The sequence below is a fragment of the Salvelinus fontinalis genome, chromosome 42 (assembly GCF_029448725.1).
Source record: "Salvelinus fontinalis isolate EN_2023a chromosome 42, ASM2944872v1, whole genome shotgun sequence".
NCBI classification, from domain to species: Eukaryota; Metazoa; Chordata; class Actinopteri; order Salmoniformes; family Salmonidae; genus Salvelinus; species Salvelinus fontinalis.
Genome location: NC_074706.1, coordinates 17314953 through 17334176, shown reverse-complemented (window position 1 = coordinate 17334176; position 19224 = coordinate 17314953). Strand labels below are relative to the sequence as shown.

The window sequence follows — 19224 nt, the reverse complement described above, 5'->3', positions numbered from 1 at the left end:
TTCACTACTCCACCGGATCCTTGCCGTAAGCGCTGGACCTTTGCATCGGATCATTGCTGCTAGCTAGCTGCTACCGAGTGGCTATAGCGGCTAACGCCCTTTTCCCAAAGCTAGCACCAGTTAGCCGCGAGCCAGGCGCATCTCCCGGCTAGCAAACAAAATTACTACAATTACAATACCTCTTTCGCCAACTGGCCTGGACCCTTTTGTCGACACGGCACACCGCCATACCACCACGACTGGTCTGCCGACGTAACTCCATCCGCTGTGCCCTCAACCGGACATCGGAGCAGACGCTCTTACTAACCCCGGCCTGCTAACTTTAAACGCCGTGTCTCCCGCTTGCTAGCGTAGTAACAACAACGCCGGCTTCCCTGTTTCATCTATTGCTGTTCACTGGACCCTATGATCACTTGGCTACATAGCTGATGCCTACTGGACTGTTCATTAATCACGGTACTCCATTTTGTTTATTTATTTCTAAAATATTTTTTAAATATTTTTTATCTGTCGGCCCCAGCCTCGAACTCAGGCCCTAACTGACCATCTCTGCCCATTCATCGCCATTTTGCCTGTTGTTATTGTCTTAGCTGATTAGCTGTTGTTGTCTTACCAATTGTTGTCTTAACTAGCTCTCCCATATTCTCTGTCCCCAATGAAGTAGACGACCAGTTTTGATAGCCTTTAGCCGTACCCTCATCCTACTCCTCCTCTGTTCCTCGGGTGATGTGGAGGTTAACCCAGGCCATGCGTGTCCCCAGGCACTCTCATTTGTTTTCTTCTGTAACCGAAAAACCCTTACTCACTGCTTTAGCACACTCCGCCAACCCTGATGTCCTTCTAGTCGGCTGGCCCTCGCTACCTATTCGTCGCCAGACCCACTGGCTCCAGGTCAACTATAAGTCTATGCTAGGTAAAGCTCCGCCTTATCTCAGCTCACTGGTCACTATAACAACACCCACCCGTAGCACGCACTCCATCAGGTATATCTCACTGGTCATCCCCAAAGCCAACACCTCCTTTGGCTGTCTTTCCTTCCAGTTCTCTGCTGCCAATGACTGGAACGAATTGCAAAAATCACTGCAGCTGGAGACTTATATTTCCCTCACTAACTTTAAACATCAGCTTTCTGAGCAGCTAACCGATCGCTGCAGCTGTACATAGCCCATCTGTAAATAGCCCATCCAATCTACCTACCTCATCCCCATATTGTTTTTATTTACTTTACTGCTCTTTTGCACACCAGCATTTCTACTTGCACATCATCAACTGCACATCTATCACTCCAGTGTTAATTTGCTAATTTGTAATTACTTCGCTACTACGGCCTATTTATTGCCTTACCTCCTCACCCCATTTGCACACACTGTATATAGACTTTCTTTTTTTCTATTGTGTTATTGACTGTACGCTGGTTTATTCCATGTGTAACTCTGTGTTGTTGTTTGTGTCGCACTGCTTTGCTTTACCTTGGCCAGGTCGCAGTTGTAAATGAGAGCTTGTGAAATAAAATGTAACATCTGTTTGTGCTCCCCCCAATCCCACAGTAGGCGACACAAAGCAGTATAGAAACTAAAAGTGGCATCGGACTGCTGATTGGGATTTTCAATCATTCAGATTTTATTTAGATTGTTGTTCAGGTTCACCATAAGAAATCGTTTTGGTAGTTTTGCTTTAAACAGTCAAGTGTATTTGGTCATTGTTACATGAACAGGGTAATTTCATAAAGAACATTTCGCATTCATTGGCTCTATAAAATTCAAAACGGTCGAAACCATTCGCTTTCGAGATGGGGTAAAATCAAAAGATGCATTATATAAATTGTATAAATGCCATGCTAATTTCTAAATATATATATTGACATAGTACTAGCTCAAAAAACTTCCAATCAGTGCATGATGGTTATTTCAGAAAAAAAGTGGGGGGAATAAAAGCAAACATTTCCCCCTTTCCTAATCTGATAGTGGGGTGGTAGATGCTCAGTCTGCCCAATGGCTCAGCTCAGGTGCCTACACACACCATTGACATTGACACAAACACATACACACACCAACAGAGGTCCATTTAGCTAAGAGAAGTCACCTCAGACAGATCCAGCTCAGAGAGGCCCAGCTCCTGACCCATCAGCATCAGATATTCATTTAAAATGGAAAATTAATGTGTTCATGCAACAACAACAAAAAGTTGCATCGAATCATATCGAACCGCGTCGCATCAATTCGTTCCCCGAATCCCATCGAATCGTTTCAAACTAAAACATATCGTTCCTGTATTATATCGGAGCCCATGCATCTAGATGCGTATTGAATCGTTCATCAAAGGAGAGATGCACATCCCTAGTGTGTGTGTGTGTGTAGTTGTGTTACTATCTGTGTGTGTTGCTATGATTTAATCTGTTTTAGGGTGTGTTTATGTGTGCGTGTGAGAGAGAGAGAGAAAGAGAGAGCGAGAGAGAGAGAGAGACAGAAAGGGAAAGAGAGAGCGAGTGTGTGTGTGCCAGGGAAAGTGTGTGTGTTCCGTCAACCCCAACGCGTGGCTTATTTATTTTGTGTAATTTTGGGGCCTCTCGCCGAGCTGTCAGAGAAGTAATTACAGGAGTATCTGAGCTGTCTGGGATGGAGGGAGAGAGTGGTGGGATGGGATCAACTCACTGTTGTGGAAAATAGGATTCATTTTAATGTTGAATTGAAGATAGTGGATCGTTTTTTAATATAGGGATTAATAAATGTGACTAAATGCTCAGAATTCCGGATAAGGTATTGGCACGACTTTGATGATGAACATGTTGCATAAACATGTTCAGAGACTTGGAGGTTAGAGGAGGTCAGAGACCTGGCTGTGTGGTGCCAGGACAACAACCTCTCACTCAACGTGATCAATATCACATGATCAAGACACGTGATCAAGGAGATGATTTTGGACTACAGAAAAAGGAGGACTGAGCACGCCCCCATTCCCGTCGACCGGGCTGTAGTGGAGCAGGTTAAGAGCTTCAAGTTCCTTGTTGTCCATCACCAACAAACTATCATGGTCCAAACAAACTAAGACGGTCGTGAAGAGGACACAACAAGGCATCGGTCCTCAGATCCTTAAAAAGGTTCTACAGCTGCACCATCGAGATCATCCTGACTAGTTGCATCATTGCCTGGTATGGCAACTGCTCGGCCTCTGACCGCAAGGCACTACAAAGGGTAGTGCGTACGGCCCAGTACATCACTGGGACCAAGCTTCCTGCCATCTAGGACCTCTATACCAGGCGGTGTCAGCAGTGTAAGGTCTGCACCTGTTGTATCCGGCGCATGTGACAGATAAAATTAGATTTGATTTGATTTAAACAGAATATTGTTGGGCCGGGTGACAGCTTATGCATTAACAGGTCCCTTACTAACCAGGGTGTTGTTCAGTTGGGTAAATGGAAAAACGAAAAATCTGCAGGTAGTGCCTCCCCATTTCGAAACATTTCAAAATGTTATTTTACCTACAGAACCTTACCCATAAGGCTTGGCTGCTAGTCATCCTATACGGCCAAATTATTCACGTGAGAGGGATAAACTGCATGGTTTATCTTTTCATCAAGGGGGGTCGGTTTCATTAGAAAAGACACAAGACAACAAAGTCATAGAATATCATTGGAAAATGGGAAGATATGAGATTGACATATTATGCAACGCATTCCCATTCAAAGTTTAAGGAGATTAAATTTGAGCTCTTTTAAGTCAGCTGGGGCTAGGTCATCTGCTTAATAAAGATATGGGTGGTAAGAATAACAACCGTCACGCCAAGCAATCCGAATTTAGAGGCTCAGCAGGCAGATGTTAAACCATTGGCTAGACACTGCTTGGCCAACATATTTTAGTCAAAACCCTGAACAAGCACTGTCACTTACAGTAGCAATGGATAAACCACACTCCGGAGTGAAGTTTACCCTAGGTACAGATCTAGGATCAGCTTCCCCTCCCCCAATCCTAACCTTAACCATTAGTGAGTTTTATGCAAAACTGACCCCTGATCAGCATCTAGGGGAACATTTACACTGATAAACAACATTATTTCTTAAAGGAATATTAATTGTGTATGTTTTACCAGATGTGTATTGGTATTGTGTTGGTGTGTAGTATTCAGCTACTGTAGGCCACAAACTAAACCTGTTTTTTTCAAATGGTCATTGCAAACAGTATGTCAAGGCTTTTTCATTTGGGAGGAATACAATTAAGAGGTAGCTGTAGGAATAATGTGAGATATTGCAGCTTCGTAAATATATTTTCTTATCGAAGGCTTCATGGTTTCCCTACTAATGAGTTGGCCAATGTACCAATCTCATATCAATTTAGTTCAGATTTCATTTCAACTTTAAACCCGTCATTTTTTGTAAAATAACCCACTATCCAGTCCATCTTAATAGTCTATTTTAATTATGGGGATATTCAGTACCATCCAAACAAGCGCACACTCACCCAACTGTAATGCACCAAATCTTCCTCTCTAAAGATAATAATTGTACAAAAAAAAGTACGTTAACCATAGATAGCGTTTTAATTAGTAACTTAATCAAGAAAAAAATTATCAAACACCCACACCCTACCCCCAATCTCCCGCCATTTGTCAAACAGCCAGCATAGTGCTATGCTACCAAAATGTCTTTATCTACCTATAGGTAGCTTTTTCAATGGGTCGGTCTTCTGTTTACAATTTGAACGACAGCGAGTAGCTCATCATTAAATGGTGTTTTTATGAGGACTTCGAAAGCTTAAAGGCTTAATGGGTTCAATCCGTAGAGATAAATAGAGATCACTACTTGGAAATAACACATGTTTGCATGGATATTGCCAATGAGGACTTTCACCATTTTAAAGTAGTCAACTGGGTGGGACTCCTCATGGTTTAAGTAAGGGTCACATAATTCTATCGCGGTCATCAGGGGGGGGATCAGCCAATGAATTAGACTCATGAAGAAACATTTCATAACTGCAGGTGGCAGTAAATCACCAACCTGGGCTTTAGACCTGTTCAAACAACACACTCCAGGTGGCAGTATTCACCCATTTAGTTTGTTTACCAACTCATAGAAGAAGATTTACTACTTCAGAGGACTCATTGTCGTATCTGTGCCATTATAGCGTCTGTGACAGCATGGGCAGTGCCATTGAGGCTATCTCCTTTTTAACATTGGACTAGATAGCTAGCTAACAGGTTTGTGTGTGCCGAGCGGCACCAGAGTTCAAATAAAAACACTTCTTACCCTTTCGTAGTTAATAAATCCAATGTAAAACGTGATAACTGTAGTATCCTTAACTAGCATTGAACAAGTGAATCCATTCTTCTTTAATAAAAAAAGCTCTCTCCCTAATTTCTGAATCAGGCTTGTAATGTCAGTAAGCTACAGTAGCCTGTGCTTTGGAGGGGCAGGAGTAGGTAGCATACGCACGCACACACACTGGAATAGATTTTCAGCTGGCAAGCAGACGCTGGAATATGTTTCTGAGTGACAGAGTGAGGGCTTTGCATACGTGCTTTGTGTGTTTTTGTGGGACTGGAAAAAAATGCCCAGAAAGTAAAATAACGTTATTAACTGGCTACCATGCTTTTAAAATAACGGTTCTATTCCGGCACATTATAGATCACTTTCATTCCCGGTTCTGATTCTGTTTCTCAAAAAATGTAATTTTGAGGTTTTCGGTTCTGTTTCCTGAACCGGTTCCAACCCTTGCTAGTAATTGCAAAATGGAGCCCAAACCCTGCATATTTAGTTTCCTATATGCAGGAAACCCACTGGGCACAGACGTCAGTTCAACGTCTAGTTTTGATTTATATTTGGTTGAGTTGTCAACTAATGTGAATTCAACAAAACATTTCACCATTGTATTGGATTTAGGTGAACAGTTGGGTGAAAAAAAATGAAATTCCCTTACATTGATGACTTTTTCAAAAATCCTAGCAGTTTTCCCCGTTGATTCAACGTCATCGTTGAATTTTTGTTGTTGAAATGACATGGAAACAACGTTGATTCCAACCAGTTTATATGGGAAGGGAGAAAAAAGGAGGGGTAAACCTCTTCTCTGTATATCACGATGCTATGGGTTTTCTGTCCATTTTTCTTAGTGTTCGCGCTCCACCACCTAATGGAATTTGACTGCAATACATGGTTTGTTAGCCTGTTAGCCACCTAGCATTCCTTGAGAAAAAAATCATTGAGAATAGCCCCAGAATCACTTCCAACTAAGACCTCTCCCACGCTCGTGTCCTGTAATCCTTGTGTCCTGGCTGAACTTTCAGTCCGTTTCCCCCCTATCTGAGTCACCTCATCAGTCCCCTATTGTGCCGTGCCCAGGCTTGCCTCTCCAAATCAAAACTCACGCACCCACTCAAAACAAATTCCCCTGGGTGTCTAATTGGAGGTGGAGGGAATGTGATAATCTTACTGCGGCTTTGGACAACACTTTGATTCCTGCTGCTAGGCTATCCCTAGCCTGTATCCTTATGCCACAAAGCTGAAAATCAAAGGGCCCCTTTCGAAAATAATGGAGTTGGACCCTGGGGCTCGCCCAAAGCACCCGGGCAGGTGCCAACACTCCTGTGATACTCCTGATGTGGTGGCCATCATTACAGTGGACCTCTGGTGGGACACGGAAATCACTTTGATCCTCTGATATTTAACGGCAGAAAAAGGGTTGATGGGATTGCAATTTAGGACCGAATGGGTTTTTATTTGCGAACCCACTCAGTATGGATCCAGAAACAGGCAGCCTTGCGCTTTGACATCCTTTTCTCTAGCGCACAGTCCAGAACAGTGCAACACAGTGCCAGTGTAGGGTCCTAGTTTTGCATTCACAGTGCCCAGGAAGTGGATCAGGGACTGCAGCTGTGGTGCATTGGGGGTGTGGTTCTGTGAATCTATTTTTCTCTTACTACTGTATCTGATGGTGGATCTCTGAAAAAATACAGAATGGCGCCAAAGGAGATGGCTGCCGTTTTACAATCCCGTAACCAATTGTGCTGTTGTGTATGTTTTTTTGCGTTATTTGTAACTTATTTTGTACATAATGTTTCTGCCGAGAGCTTCTAGATATCAGGATAGCAATTACTCACCCCGTACTGAAGGAATCGTTTTTCTTCAACGAGTCAAACGGGAAGGATTTACTTCAGACACCCGACAAGGCCCTCATCCCTGTCATTCGCAGGAGAAAGACAGAGATATCGGGGACGAAGGTCCAGGTGCCTTGTAAGGATCCGTCGACAAGAGGGTAATCTACCTTTACCATCGGTTCTATTAGCCAACGTACAATCAATCGATAATAAAATAGACAAACTACGATCACGTACTGTATATCCTACCAATGAGACATTAAAAACTGTAATATTTTATGTTTCACGAGTCGCGGCTTAACGATGACATGAATAACATACAGCTGGCAGGTTTTAAGCTTTTTCGCCAGGATAGAACAGCGGCCTCTGGTAAGACAAGGAGTGGCGGTCTATGTATATTTGTAAACAAACTCTGCGCTTTCACACCTGGACAAAAGGAACACCTATGTGAGAATGCTATTCATTGACTACAGCTCAGCGTTCAACACCATAGTACCCGCAAAGCTCATCACTATGCTAAGGACCCTGGGACAAAACACCTCCCTCTGCAACTGGATCCTGGACTTCCTGACAGGCCACCCCCAGGTGGTAAGGGTAGGTAATAACGCATCCGCCATGCTGATCCCCAACACGGGGGCCCCTCAGGGGTGCTCACTCAGTCCCCTCCTGTACTCCCTGTTCACTCATGACTGCATGGTCATGCATGCCTCCAACACCATCATCACGTTTGCAGATGACACAACAGTGGTAGGCCTGATCACCAATAACGATGAGACAGCCTGTAGGGAGGAGGTCAGCAACCTGGCCGTGTGGTACCAGGACAACAACCTCTCCCTCAACATGATCAAGACAAAGGAGATGATTGGGGACTACAGGAAAAGGAGGACCGAGCACGCCCCCATTCTCATCGACGGGGCTGCAGTGGAGCACGTTGAGAGCTTCTAGTTCCTTGGTGTCCACATCACCAACAAACTATCATGGTCCAAAAACACTGAGACAGTCGTGAAGAGGGCACGACAAAGCCTATTCCCCCTCAGGAGACTGAAAGATTTGGCATGGGTCCTCAGTTCCTCAAAATGTTCTACAGCTGCACCATCAAGAACATCCTGACTGCAAGGCACTACAGAAGGTAGTGCATACGGCCCAGTACATCACTGGGACCAAGATTCCTGCCATCCAGGACCTATACACCAGGCAGTGTCAGAGGAAGGCCCTACATTTTTTTGCCACCATTGTCATAGACTTTTCTCTCTGCTTCCGCACGGCAAGCGGTACCGGAGCACCAAGTCTAGGTCCAAAAGGCTTCTAAACAGCTTCTACCCGCAAGCCATAAGACTCCTGAACAGCTAACCAAACGGCTACCCAGACCCCTCTTTTACCCTGCTGCTACTCTCTATGTATTATCTATGCATAGTCACTTTAACTCTACCTACATGTACATATTACCTTAGTTACCTCGACTAACCGGTGCCCCCACACATTGACTCTTTACCGGTTCCCCCGTATATAGTCTCGCTATTGTTATTTTACTGCTGCTGTTTAATTATTTGTTACTTTTATTTCCAATGTTTTACTTAAGACTTTTTTTCATCTTAAAACTTCTTAAAGCGTTGTTGGTTAAGGGTTTGTGTAACGACCTGGGTGTCGGGGGGTGTGAAATCAGACGCAGGAACAGCAGAACTTCAATGTGGTGATTTTTAATTTCCAACCGGCAAACCAAAATGTCCAACACGGACTTACAGGGTGTCATAAACACCTGTCTACTAATACGGGAGACAAACCCAGTATACAATACAATACACCACTCCCGAAATCCACAGCTACAGACGAACAATCCCGCACAAATAAGCATACAGGCTGGCTGACTAATAAAGCCACACTAATTACCAATTAACTCAAACCAGGTGATACAAATAAACACATAAGGAGGGGGAGGAAAAAGAGTCAGTGGCAGCTAGTAGGCCGGTGACGACGACCGCCGAGCGCCACCCGAACGGGAAGGAGAGCCTGCCTCGGTTGAAGTCGTGACAGTTTGTAAGTAAGCATTGCACTGTAAGGTTGTATTCAGGGCATGTGACAAATACGATTTGATTTTGTGAGCAGCTGAGGTAAGGTGCAGTGGTGCCCGGGGCTATGACAAGCCATGACCCACATGTCTCACCCAACCCACACCCTCCTCAGGGCCTCAAGTACAGTAGCCCTTACACAACAGGCCAGGGCCCCATGTAAAGCAAGTAGTGCTGAGCGATTAACCGAAATTTCGTTCATTTTAATTTTTTTTACAACTAATTTACCGACATCTGTTCAATGATTTTAATTCCATTTTGTTCATTTTTGATAAAGAGATTGATAGCTGATATTCAGCAGTCATAAAAGTATGCCTTATTTACTTTGAAGAACTGTTACAGTTTTCAACCCAAATAATCATATAATCAAAATAAATAAAAAATGAATAATTGAACAGAAACTGAACTAACCTCAAAAAGCACTAATCGCTCAGAACTAGAAGCAAGATGAGTGTTTGGGAAAATGATGCAGCTAATGTGTTATTGTGTAGCAGTCAGTGACTGTACATCCTAACAGCTAGCTAGCCTAAAATGTAGCTTTTCAGATCCTCGTGTTGGACAGAATTGTAATTTCTCTGTCATAATGACACATTGAAGATGTTGTCTGGGGTTGTTAAACCTGCAGGTCAGTGCTACATCTAGAACGGTGACACAAACAGCCTTTGTCACTCAGTTCAGGTATGAACAAATACAATACCTTAACTAGCGCCCGTCCACAGGTTTGATGTTTTACGTCTATGTTTTTGGAGGAGAGGTTGCAATTAACATTGGAGAAGGCAAAACTTCACAAATGAAGGATGCCGTAATCGGAGTGACAACATGACAGCGAACAACTCCGCCCAGGGGGGTTCTGTCTGGCTCCACGACCAACACGGCTGGTCCTGTCATCTCGCTTCGTGCCACCAGCTGTGTGGGCCGTGTTGACATCCAGTGTGACACCACCCATGGTGTTTTGTCATCGCGGCTTCCTCAGCTTCCCGAGGAGAGACAGGTACATGCACAATGTATGGTCTTCAAAGCCGCGACACGCTGTGGTCTAGCGGTCCGTAAAAATTGACTAGCAGCCCGGCAAATTGAGAATGAGATCGTGAACTAGGGAGGATGGGCAACTTTGGTGGAATTTTTTTGTGGCATGTTCTGTGAGTAGGTGCAATGTGGGATTCAGTTGACTCAAGTCTATCTGAGTATTGTTAAACCACAGCGCTATCACACCCTAGGATTTGTCTTGCTGTGCCGAACACTAAGATAAATATATGGGGAATTGGAAGAACTTGACGATTGTTTTCTGATTTCCATGAATATAACAGTGAAAGTCATTTCCTGAGGTCTTCAAGCGCCCATAAAAGTACTTTGTTGCACTTAGCAAAATGTAAACGTGCACAGAATTAAAAGACTCACTCGTCTGAAGAGTTCTCTCTGAATACAGACAGAGGGAAGCACCCTGACCTGACAGTCTGTCTGCAAGACATCTTATGCCAAAAGCTGCACCCTTGTCTGAGAGAAAAAGAGACAGAATCCCAGATGGAACAAGTCAAAAGCACTCTCCGAAATGTCAAGAGTTAGGTAAGGGCCTTGAAATATCTGTGGTAATGTGAATCTCTTGGGACTGCAGTCGGGTTCTTTCTTCTCTCCTCTGGCACTAGTCCGCCTCGTATGGTAGCTCTTGACTCCTGTGATTTATTAACTGGTGGCAATGACAGTTCAAGTGCGGTAGCTTACTGCAGAATCAGCTTCCATTTATACTGTCTCGAATTGTAGGATTCGCTTTGTCTGTGTTGTCTTTTGTGGTCGTCTTGTGCATTCCATGGTTGCTTTGTATTGGTTCATATTTTGCTTTGTTATGTCTGCTGGTGTGAATTGGTCGATTGCCAAATGTTTACATATTGCATATAGGATAACATATTGCGTTTATGTTCTATAAGGTTGTGTTGCTTTGTATTGATTGTAATTGCAGAATCTGCTTATGCCCAGAGAGCAAGAGAGAGAGAGAATAAACCAGGCAGGCGAGCCCAAATCTACCAAATTATTCTGACTGGTTAAGGCAAGGGTTAAGGTTTGGTTTAAGGTTAAAACAGAAACAATAATAACCAGAGCATAGCACTGGGATTGAACCTGTGATCCTCGGAGCCATGTGCCTACTTGCTGGTAATACATGCTCACGTTGCCCCTAGTGGATGGTATTGAAGGCGTCTCCTGACGTCCTGGGGACCTGGACAGAATATTTAAGTAATATCTGGTGTGATCTCGCTGATACTCTACACTGCTTGCATTTCTGGGGCTGGCCATTTTCATTTCTAAGCCGTTTGTTTTATGGTCCGCTCTTGAAATAGCCTTAGTAGAGAGGAGAGAACAGATTAACTCTGGAGAGACGGGCCTCATCATCCATGCCTGTCACCAGCCCTCATTCATAAACACAATATCTGCAAATCCAATAATGTCAAAGTTTTTTGTTTGTTTGGAGCCATCACATTTGATCTTTGTTGTGCTGGTGGCAGCGGTGGAATATTTTGGGTGAATTCCAACTAGTCCCGACTAAATACCCGTCATGCCCATCTGTGACACAGATCAATTTTGTAACACCATTATTGACTTAATAAGCCAGTGTTACCACATAACTTTTGTGAAAGAAACACTTTAATTATTAACCATTTTATCGATGCCCAAGTACAGAAGGTGAACGTTAAATGTGAAGTTACAATTCATGAATGTCAGATATTCATTCACCCACATCTATGTTTTACGTGCACAAGCACTGTTCATGACACGGTTCACACCCCTCTTGTTTTGCTGTTTTTAAGCTAATTCCCTGCAATTTTACACATTTATGTCTTATGTGATATCTGAGTGACTCAAAATGTACAACAAAATCAAGACATCAGATGACATGGGCTAGTTGATCAACTGGGAATTTCTGACAAGTTCTAAATAGCTCTCTCTACAATGACTGACTGGACAAGAGGAACTGATGATGCACTAGCCAATTTTGAAATTCCACCTTGTGCATTTTACTATTACAACTTTCAAGTGTACTGTAATTTGAAAGTCCAACTGAGTTCCTTTTTCATTTGTTCATCTCCCCTAGTTTGGGAAACCGCTTGTAACAATGTGCGCTGACAGTCGGGAAGCAAGTTCAGGGAGTGAGTGTTTTCATAAATAAATGAAACCAACGGGTAACACAAACAACGCACAGACATGACAAAGGAACAGAAACAATAACGCCTGGGGAAGTAACCAAAGGGAGTAACATACAGTATATTAGGAAGGTAATCAGGGTGGTGATATAGTCCAGGTGAGCTTGATGACGCGCAGGTGCGCGCAACGATGGTGACAGGTGTGCGCCATAACGAGCAGCCTGGTGACCTAGAGGCCGTAGAGGGAGCACACGTTCAAGTACCCCCTCTCCAACACACGGCTCAAGCCGCAGGACGCCGACTAAAATGACGATCCCGGGGATCAGGAGCGGACACCTCTACTGAGGCACAGGAAACCTGTCAATCCGGCTGAGACACGGGAGCATGGTGACCTAGAGCGCCGGAGAGAGAGCATACGTGATGGTACCCCCTCCCCGGCGCATTCAGCTCCAGCCACAGGACGTCGAGGATCCCGGGGATCAGGAGCGGACCGGTCACCCCTGCTGATGCCCGGGAACTTGTCTCTGGCTGAGGCATGAGAGCCTGACAAGCCGGTGGAGGCAGGGGAGACTGGCGATCTGACTGAGGCATGAGAGCCTGACAAGCCGGTGGAGGCAGGGGAGACTGGCGATCTGACTGAGGCATGAGAGCCTGTAGTGGCTCCCGGACCCGACGTCATTCCCACTGACACACAAAACAAAAAAACACTCCCTGATGCTTCCCTTAGGTGAGGCGTTATTCTGTAACAATGTGTGCTGAGAGTCTGGAAGCAAGTTCAGGGAGTGAGTGTTTTAATAAATAAATGAAACTAACACGTAACACAAATAACGCACAGACATGACCCAGGAACAATGACGCCTGGGGAAGGAACCAAAGGGAGTGACATATATAGGGCAGGTAATCAGGGAGGTGATGGAGTCCAGGTGAGTCTGATGACGTGCAAGTGAGCATAACGATGGTGACAGGTGTGCGCCATAACGAGCAGCGTGGTGACCTAGAGGGAGCACACTTGACACCGCTGCCATACGTTATCATAGATGACTTTTTAACAGCTAGCTAGCCCATGCATAATACAGTGCCAGGGGTAATAGAGTTAGGGCCCTTGTAACCTCCTCCGCTTACTGACACTTCGACCTTGGTGCCTCGCTGACCCTCAAGTTGCGGAGTTTACACTTGGACTCTAGGCGTTAAAATCCCCACCTCACTAGCGGAGCGTAACCGCGAGGCTACAGTTGGCCGGCGCTGACGTGCTTGGACTCACTCGGACTCGCTCTACCTGCCGTCCTTAAAAAAGGGCATGTCGCTCCAGGTATTGAAGGCATCTTAATCATGCTGCTCCATTGCAAAAATGTATCTCCACTGCCTGCCAAAGAAAAGGAGCAGAGGGGATTCCCTCATGCATAAATCCTTATCAAAGTTGATGAGTGAATAAAAATGAATGAAAGTGAATGAAAATGTATCTCCCCTTTAGCTAAATTAATACTTTTGAGTGGTGTGTCAATCACCGGGTCTACCCTCCACGGTGACAAGAGCTGATAGAAGCCAGGCCTCAGGGCACTTGAAAGCCAGCCGAGCTGCCTGTAGGGCTCTGTCTCACAACCTTGTCAAGGTCTAGGCTCTGTATTGACACTCCAAGCAGCTCAAATAGTCTAAACCCCGGCCCCAGCTTTGCTTTAGCGAGTCTCGCGCTGAGGGGTAGTGCAATCCTGGTCTTATAGGTCTTAAAGACAAACTCCTCGACCCTTACTGTCTCCACCCGTAAGCTCTCACCACGTAGCTTGAGAAACATCTCTTTGTTTTAGCCGCCAGACCTTTTGTTAAGTCCCTTCGTCCTGCTAATCGTGACAATAGCACGTGCACATCATCCTCTTACAGAGGGCTCCTGGATGACAGATCCAGGAGGACGTAGCTTAATTTAATGCAGGAAAGGTCTTCGGCCATGAAAGAATGTCTGGTATGCTACGTGGGGGGGGGGAGACAGAAAGAGAGGGAAGGTGCCGGGCAGACCTGGGTTTTGTTGTGCTTATGTGTCCGTTGCCACTGGCGTGCCGGAGAGACTGACACATTTCCCAGAGGCGTCTGGGAACTGATCTGTGTGATAGATCGTAGCTGGAAGTCAAGAAGTGATGTGTTTGGAAAGACGATACTTCAACGCTATTGCAATGTTTTGCTGAGTCGTTGTAGCGATGTTGTAGAAGCGTAGTACTATGCTGTCTTTATGTTTAGCTCACATCTGACACACGAGGAACTCGTCACTAACAGGACCAGGTTTATGACACACACACACACAGTACTGTAGGTACTGTAAAGTTGTTAACTGACTGCTTGAGTAAATTTGAGCTTTTCCTTTTACGCATACAATTTCACCCTTCAGAAGATCTGCCGGGCAAACGCGGAGAAAAATACTGGCTTTGCATAATTAAAGCAAACTTGGAACTAACTAGCGTGCTTGCGTGTGTTTTTGCATGCGCAAGCCTGAGTGTGACCGTGTCAGAATATAATCGTCCTCCTTCTCCTTCTCTGGGTGAAGTGGCATGTCATGCACTCACTTCACTTGAAAAAGGGTCTGAAAGCCCTTTCCTGCAGTCAATGACCAAAAGCACCCACTTTTTCCTCATCGGTGGAAAGTTATTAATTTAATTTCATAATTAATAAAGATGATAAAAAATGATGTTTCTATGTCAAATGGTTTTGTTATATTTCAATCTTCTGTGGTGTATATAAAGTGAAATATTGGAATGCAAACTCAAAATTGAATACATTTCAACTGTATATCTGCCATGGTACAGGTGTCTTCTTTTTTGTTGTCGCCCATAACCATGTGTGTGAGGTGTATACTTGTGTTTCAAAGTAGATTTGTTTAAGACTACCAAGAAACAGTCTATGACCCGGATTTTGCCCACTGCAGTAAATGGTTAAAAAACATCTTCTCATTTAGAAAACAGCCTATGTGGCATCAATATGAGTCAGAAACATTTATTCTACTGTCATAACTGACTACGAAGTGTAAATAGGATCATTCTGGTCATACAGTCAGTCTTGGCCAAAATGTATTTTTGTGAGACTTGTCGTGACTGCGTCACAACGTAAATGTTAGGTTGGTTTCAAACGTTCAATCCTGTCCACCTGTCCACATGCCCACAGCTGGCAGCACACAAGTAATTATGGATTCAGTGCAGGTGCACGCTAGAGACGGAAGATGAAGCGAGACACCACACTTGCTGTTTATTCTGTAAAATGTTTTGGTTCAATGAAAGTCATTGAACTAAGTAGACCAGACCCAGCTGCTATTGCATTGGTGTCTATGGGAGACACACCCAATTAAGTAGACCGGAACGTAATTTATTTTTTCAATAGCTAACGGCCTGGGTCAACTATCTTCATTTATCCACCATCTTTGCTGCACGCGACCCAATCGTAATGTCTGTGGTAAATGTGGGTTGACTTTGGATATCCTTATGGGGCTAGTTAGGGACCATCAGTAAATTACACATTATACTTGGAGAATGTGTTAAAATTCCAGTAGCTCTAAATTTCAATGACTTAAAAACCTAAAAACAACTATAAATTGTAGAAATTCATATACAAATATTGAAAGAATTTAACGAGAACCTAAAGGTGTGCAACATGAAAATATTGTCTCATTGACATTGTGTAATTTATTGATGTTCCCTAACTAAGAAACAAACAAAGAAACACACACACACACAATGACATTCACACACTGACATTCACACACTGACATGCACATTTACACAAGCATATGCAGATTCAAAGGCATTGTTTTTCTCTCATCATAAGCACCTAGTTGTCAAAGTAGTAGCCTTGAAGCAGATTGCTGTGTAGTGAGAGGTATGCAAAATGGTAAATGTAAATAAATGAGTCAACCCTCGCTGGCTGAAAGAACCGAAACACAATTACCTGTCCGTCCATTCAGCCACTTATTCAGTGACATTAACATTGTGTTTGTCTTGATGACTTTGATTGTGCTCATTGTGAAAGGATAGAATATTTACTAATTGCCATGGTCTTTGTTTTCTTTCTCCTTATCTATATGTTATTTCTCTATCTCTCTCTATGCTCTCTCTATGCTCTCTCTTTCTCTCTCCTCCTCTCTCTATGCTCTCAATCTCTCTCTCTCTCTCTCTCTCTCTCTCTCTCTCTCTCTCTGTGTCTCCAGGCAACATCTTTGTGGTAAGCCTGGCCGTGGCCGACCTGGTGGTGGCCATCTACCCCTACCCTCTGGTCCTCTCCTCCATCTTCCACAAAGGCTGGAACCTGGGCTATGTCCACTGCCAGATCAGCGGTTTTCTCATGGGCGTCAGCGTCATCGGCTCCATCTTCAACATCACCGGCATTGCCATCAACCGCTACTGTTATATATGTCACAGCCTTAAGTACGACAAGCTGTACAGTGACAAGAACTCAGTGTGTTACGTCCTACTCATCTGGGCGTTGACCATTGTGGCCATCGTGCCGAATCTCTTCGTGGGTTCGTTGCAGTATGACCCCAGGGTGTATTCGTGTACGTTCGAGCAGTCGGCGAGTTCGGCGTACACCATCGCCGTGGTCTTCTTCCACTTCATCCTACCGATCATGATCGTCACCTACTGCTACCTGAGGATCTGGATCCTGGTCATTCAAGTTAGGCGACGGGTCAAACCGGACAATAGACCGAAACTGACGCCAAACGACGTGAGGAACTTCGTGACTATGTTCGTGGTGTTTGTGCTGTTCGCCGTGTGCTGGGCACCGCTCAACTTCATCGGGCTGGCGGTGGCCATCAACCCAGAGGTGGTCGTGCCTCTCATCCCCGAGTGGCTCTTTGTGGCGAGCTACTTCATGGCCTACTTCAACAGCTGCCTTAATGCCATCGTGTACGGGATGCTCAACCAGAACTTCCGACGCGAGTACAAGCGCATCGTGGTGTCGGTGTGCACGGCGCGAATCTTCTTCCACGGCAGCTCCAACGACGCGGCCGAGCGGTTCAAGAGCAAGCCGTCGCCGCTCATCACCAACAACAACCAAGTCAAGGTGGAGTCGGTGTGAGAGGATCAGCTGGTCCCAGTGCCCTCCCTACCCCTCCCCCATGGCGCGAACCCTTCGATGTCTATACATCTGTAAAGTGGAAACATGCAATATGGGGGAAGCTCAAGCTTCACCATTTTGCTCCTTGTACCTATCCAGTACACTGCAGATCTATAAACATCGGAGGGGTTAAGGAGCCCAGGGGAAGGGGTAGGGAGAGATTTGGGACTGGGTGATACTAACACACAGACACACACATGAACAAAGGGGGAGGGGGGATTAAGGGAACCAATGTGACATAAAAGAGTTAAATTAGTTTAAAAAATATAAGTGAATGGAGAACAATTACCAAATACAAAAACAAAACGGCTTCCACTTTCTGAACCGTCCGTGATCTGTGCTATCTTCACCTCTATACAATCAAAGCGAAATGGGGAAAATGTATCTTTGTCTTGCAAAAATCGCTTTTGTTAGTTTTTTCGATACTTAAAAAATATATAATGTACTTTTGTTTTCATGTTTACAGTGATGATAACAGTGACTCTATGTAAGACATATTATATGTTTTTATTTTGTATGAAGTATATGCTATATAGAGATACAAGAATATATATCAGGTTCATTTCACCAACATCGATAATCCGATGAAAGAAAATGACTAGGGTTGCAAAATTCCTGTAATTTCTCAAAAATTCCAACCAAGATTTATGGAAAACTGGGAACATTTGTGGAGTTACCTGAATTTTGCAAACCTACAAATGACAAATATATCATGCCATGAAAGACAGAACATTTCTGCAATGTCTGGTCACAAACATAACCAAAAGTGTTTTGCAGATTTTACCGAATGTTAATGATCATTTTTGTTGGGGTGTGACACTGTTACACTCCTTCCTTTGGAGGAGGAAGCAATATGTTTTGGGGATTGCTGCTGTTTCACGATGTCCTGCGGAACTGTTCCCATCATTCGGTGGAATAAATATGTTTGTAAGTATGGGATTTCTTTCTCCCTCACTTCTTATTCCCTTTCTGTCTCTTTCTCGCTCTCTCTATCTCTGTGAGCTCTTTGTATGCATGGATCTGAAGAATCGTTCATATGCAAAATAAAGGTTCAGATACAGACATGGGTGCTCCTGTTTCAGTACAACACAACAGAACACGAGCACACACATATTGCAGTTCAGTTTGTTCAAATCCAATGTCATCTTTGTCACCAATGTCATATTTTCTTGGAAAGTTATTTAGTTATACATCAGGAAATATACTTAGTAAAGACAGTTGGGTAAAATCGGCCCAGAAGTGGCTCTCTTCTGGGGGGTCGGAACTGATTGAATCGGCCCAGAATTGTGTGTCGTTCTCAGCCCGGAATCAAAATGAATGACTGCCCAGAATCCGTTTCCATCTACCGGAATTCAGCCGACTTTGCCGGCATCTTACCAGAATCCACCCAGAAGCGGCCCAATGCAATTTAATAAAAATATATATACAAAATTACCCGATTTAGAAATTTTAAATATTAAGATGTGGCCCGCCACAGGAGTCGCTACTGCGTGATGGGGCAAGGACGTCCCGACCAGCCAAACCCTCCCCTAACTCGGAAGACGCTGGGCCAATTGTGCGTCGCCTCATGGATCTCGAACCAGTATCTGTAGCAACGCAATTTGTACTGTGATGCAGTATCTTAGACCTCTGCAACAGTCGGAAGGCTCCATCCACAATGTTTGATGCTTATCAATTGCCTTGCACAAAGTATCAAAATACTAAAATACTACACAGGACTCAAAGAATTTCATTTAAATGTTCATTGTATTTTTTGAACACAGACACAATTAGAAAATATAGAAAAATAAATAATGAAATGTTAATTACAATAAAAGTCAGAAGTTTACATACACTTAGGTTGGAGTCATTAAATC

At 44.1% G+C, this 19224-nt stretch overlaps 1 protein-coding gene across 1 annotated transcript in view; it reads left to right on the top strand.

Annotated features, from left to right (window-relative positions):
• The window catches only part of LOC129841314 (melatonin receptor type 1A-A), a 52688-nt gene extending 34256 nt beyond the window's left edge, over positions 1-18432 (top strand). Inside the window, exon 2 of the mRNA XM_055909524.1 lies at positions 16461-18432. Coding sequence (XP_055765499.1) covers positions 16461-17329 — 869 coding nt within the window. The 3' untranslated portion in view covers positions 17330-18432. The remainder of the gene's footprint in view (positions 1-16460) is intronic.
• The last annotated feature ends 792 nt before the right edge of the window (positions 18433-19224 follow it).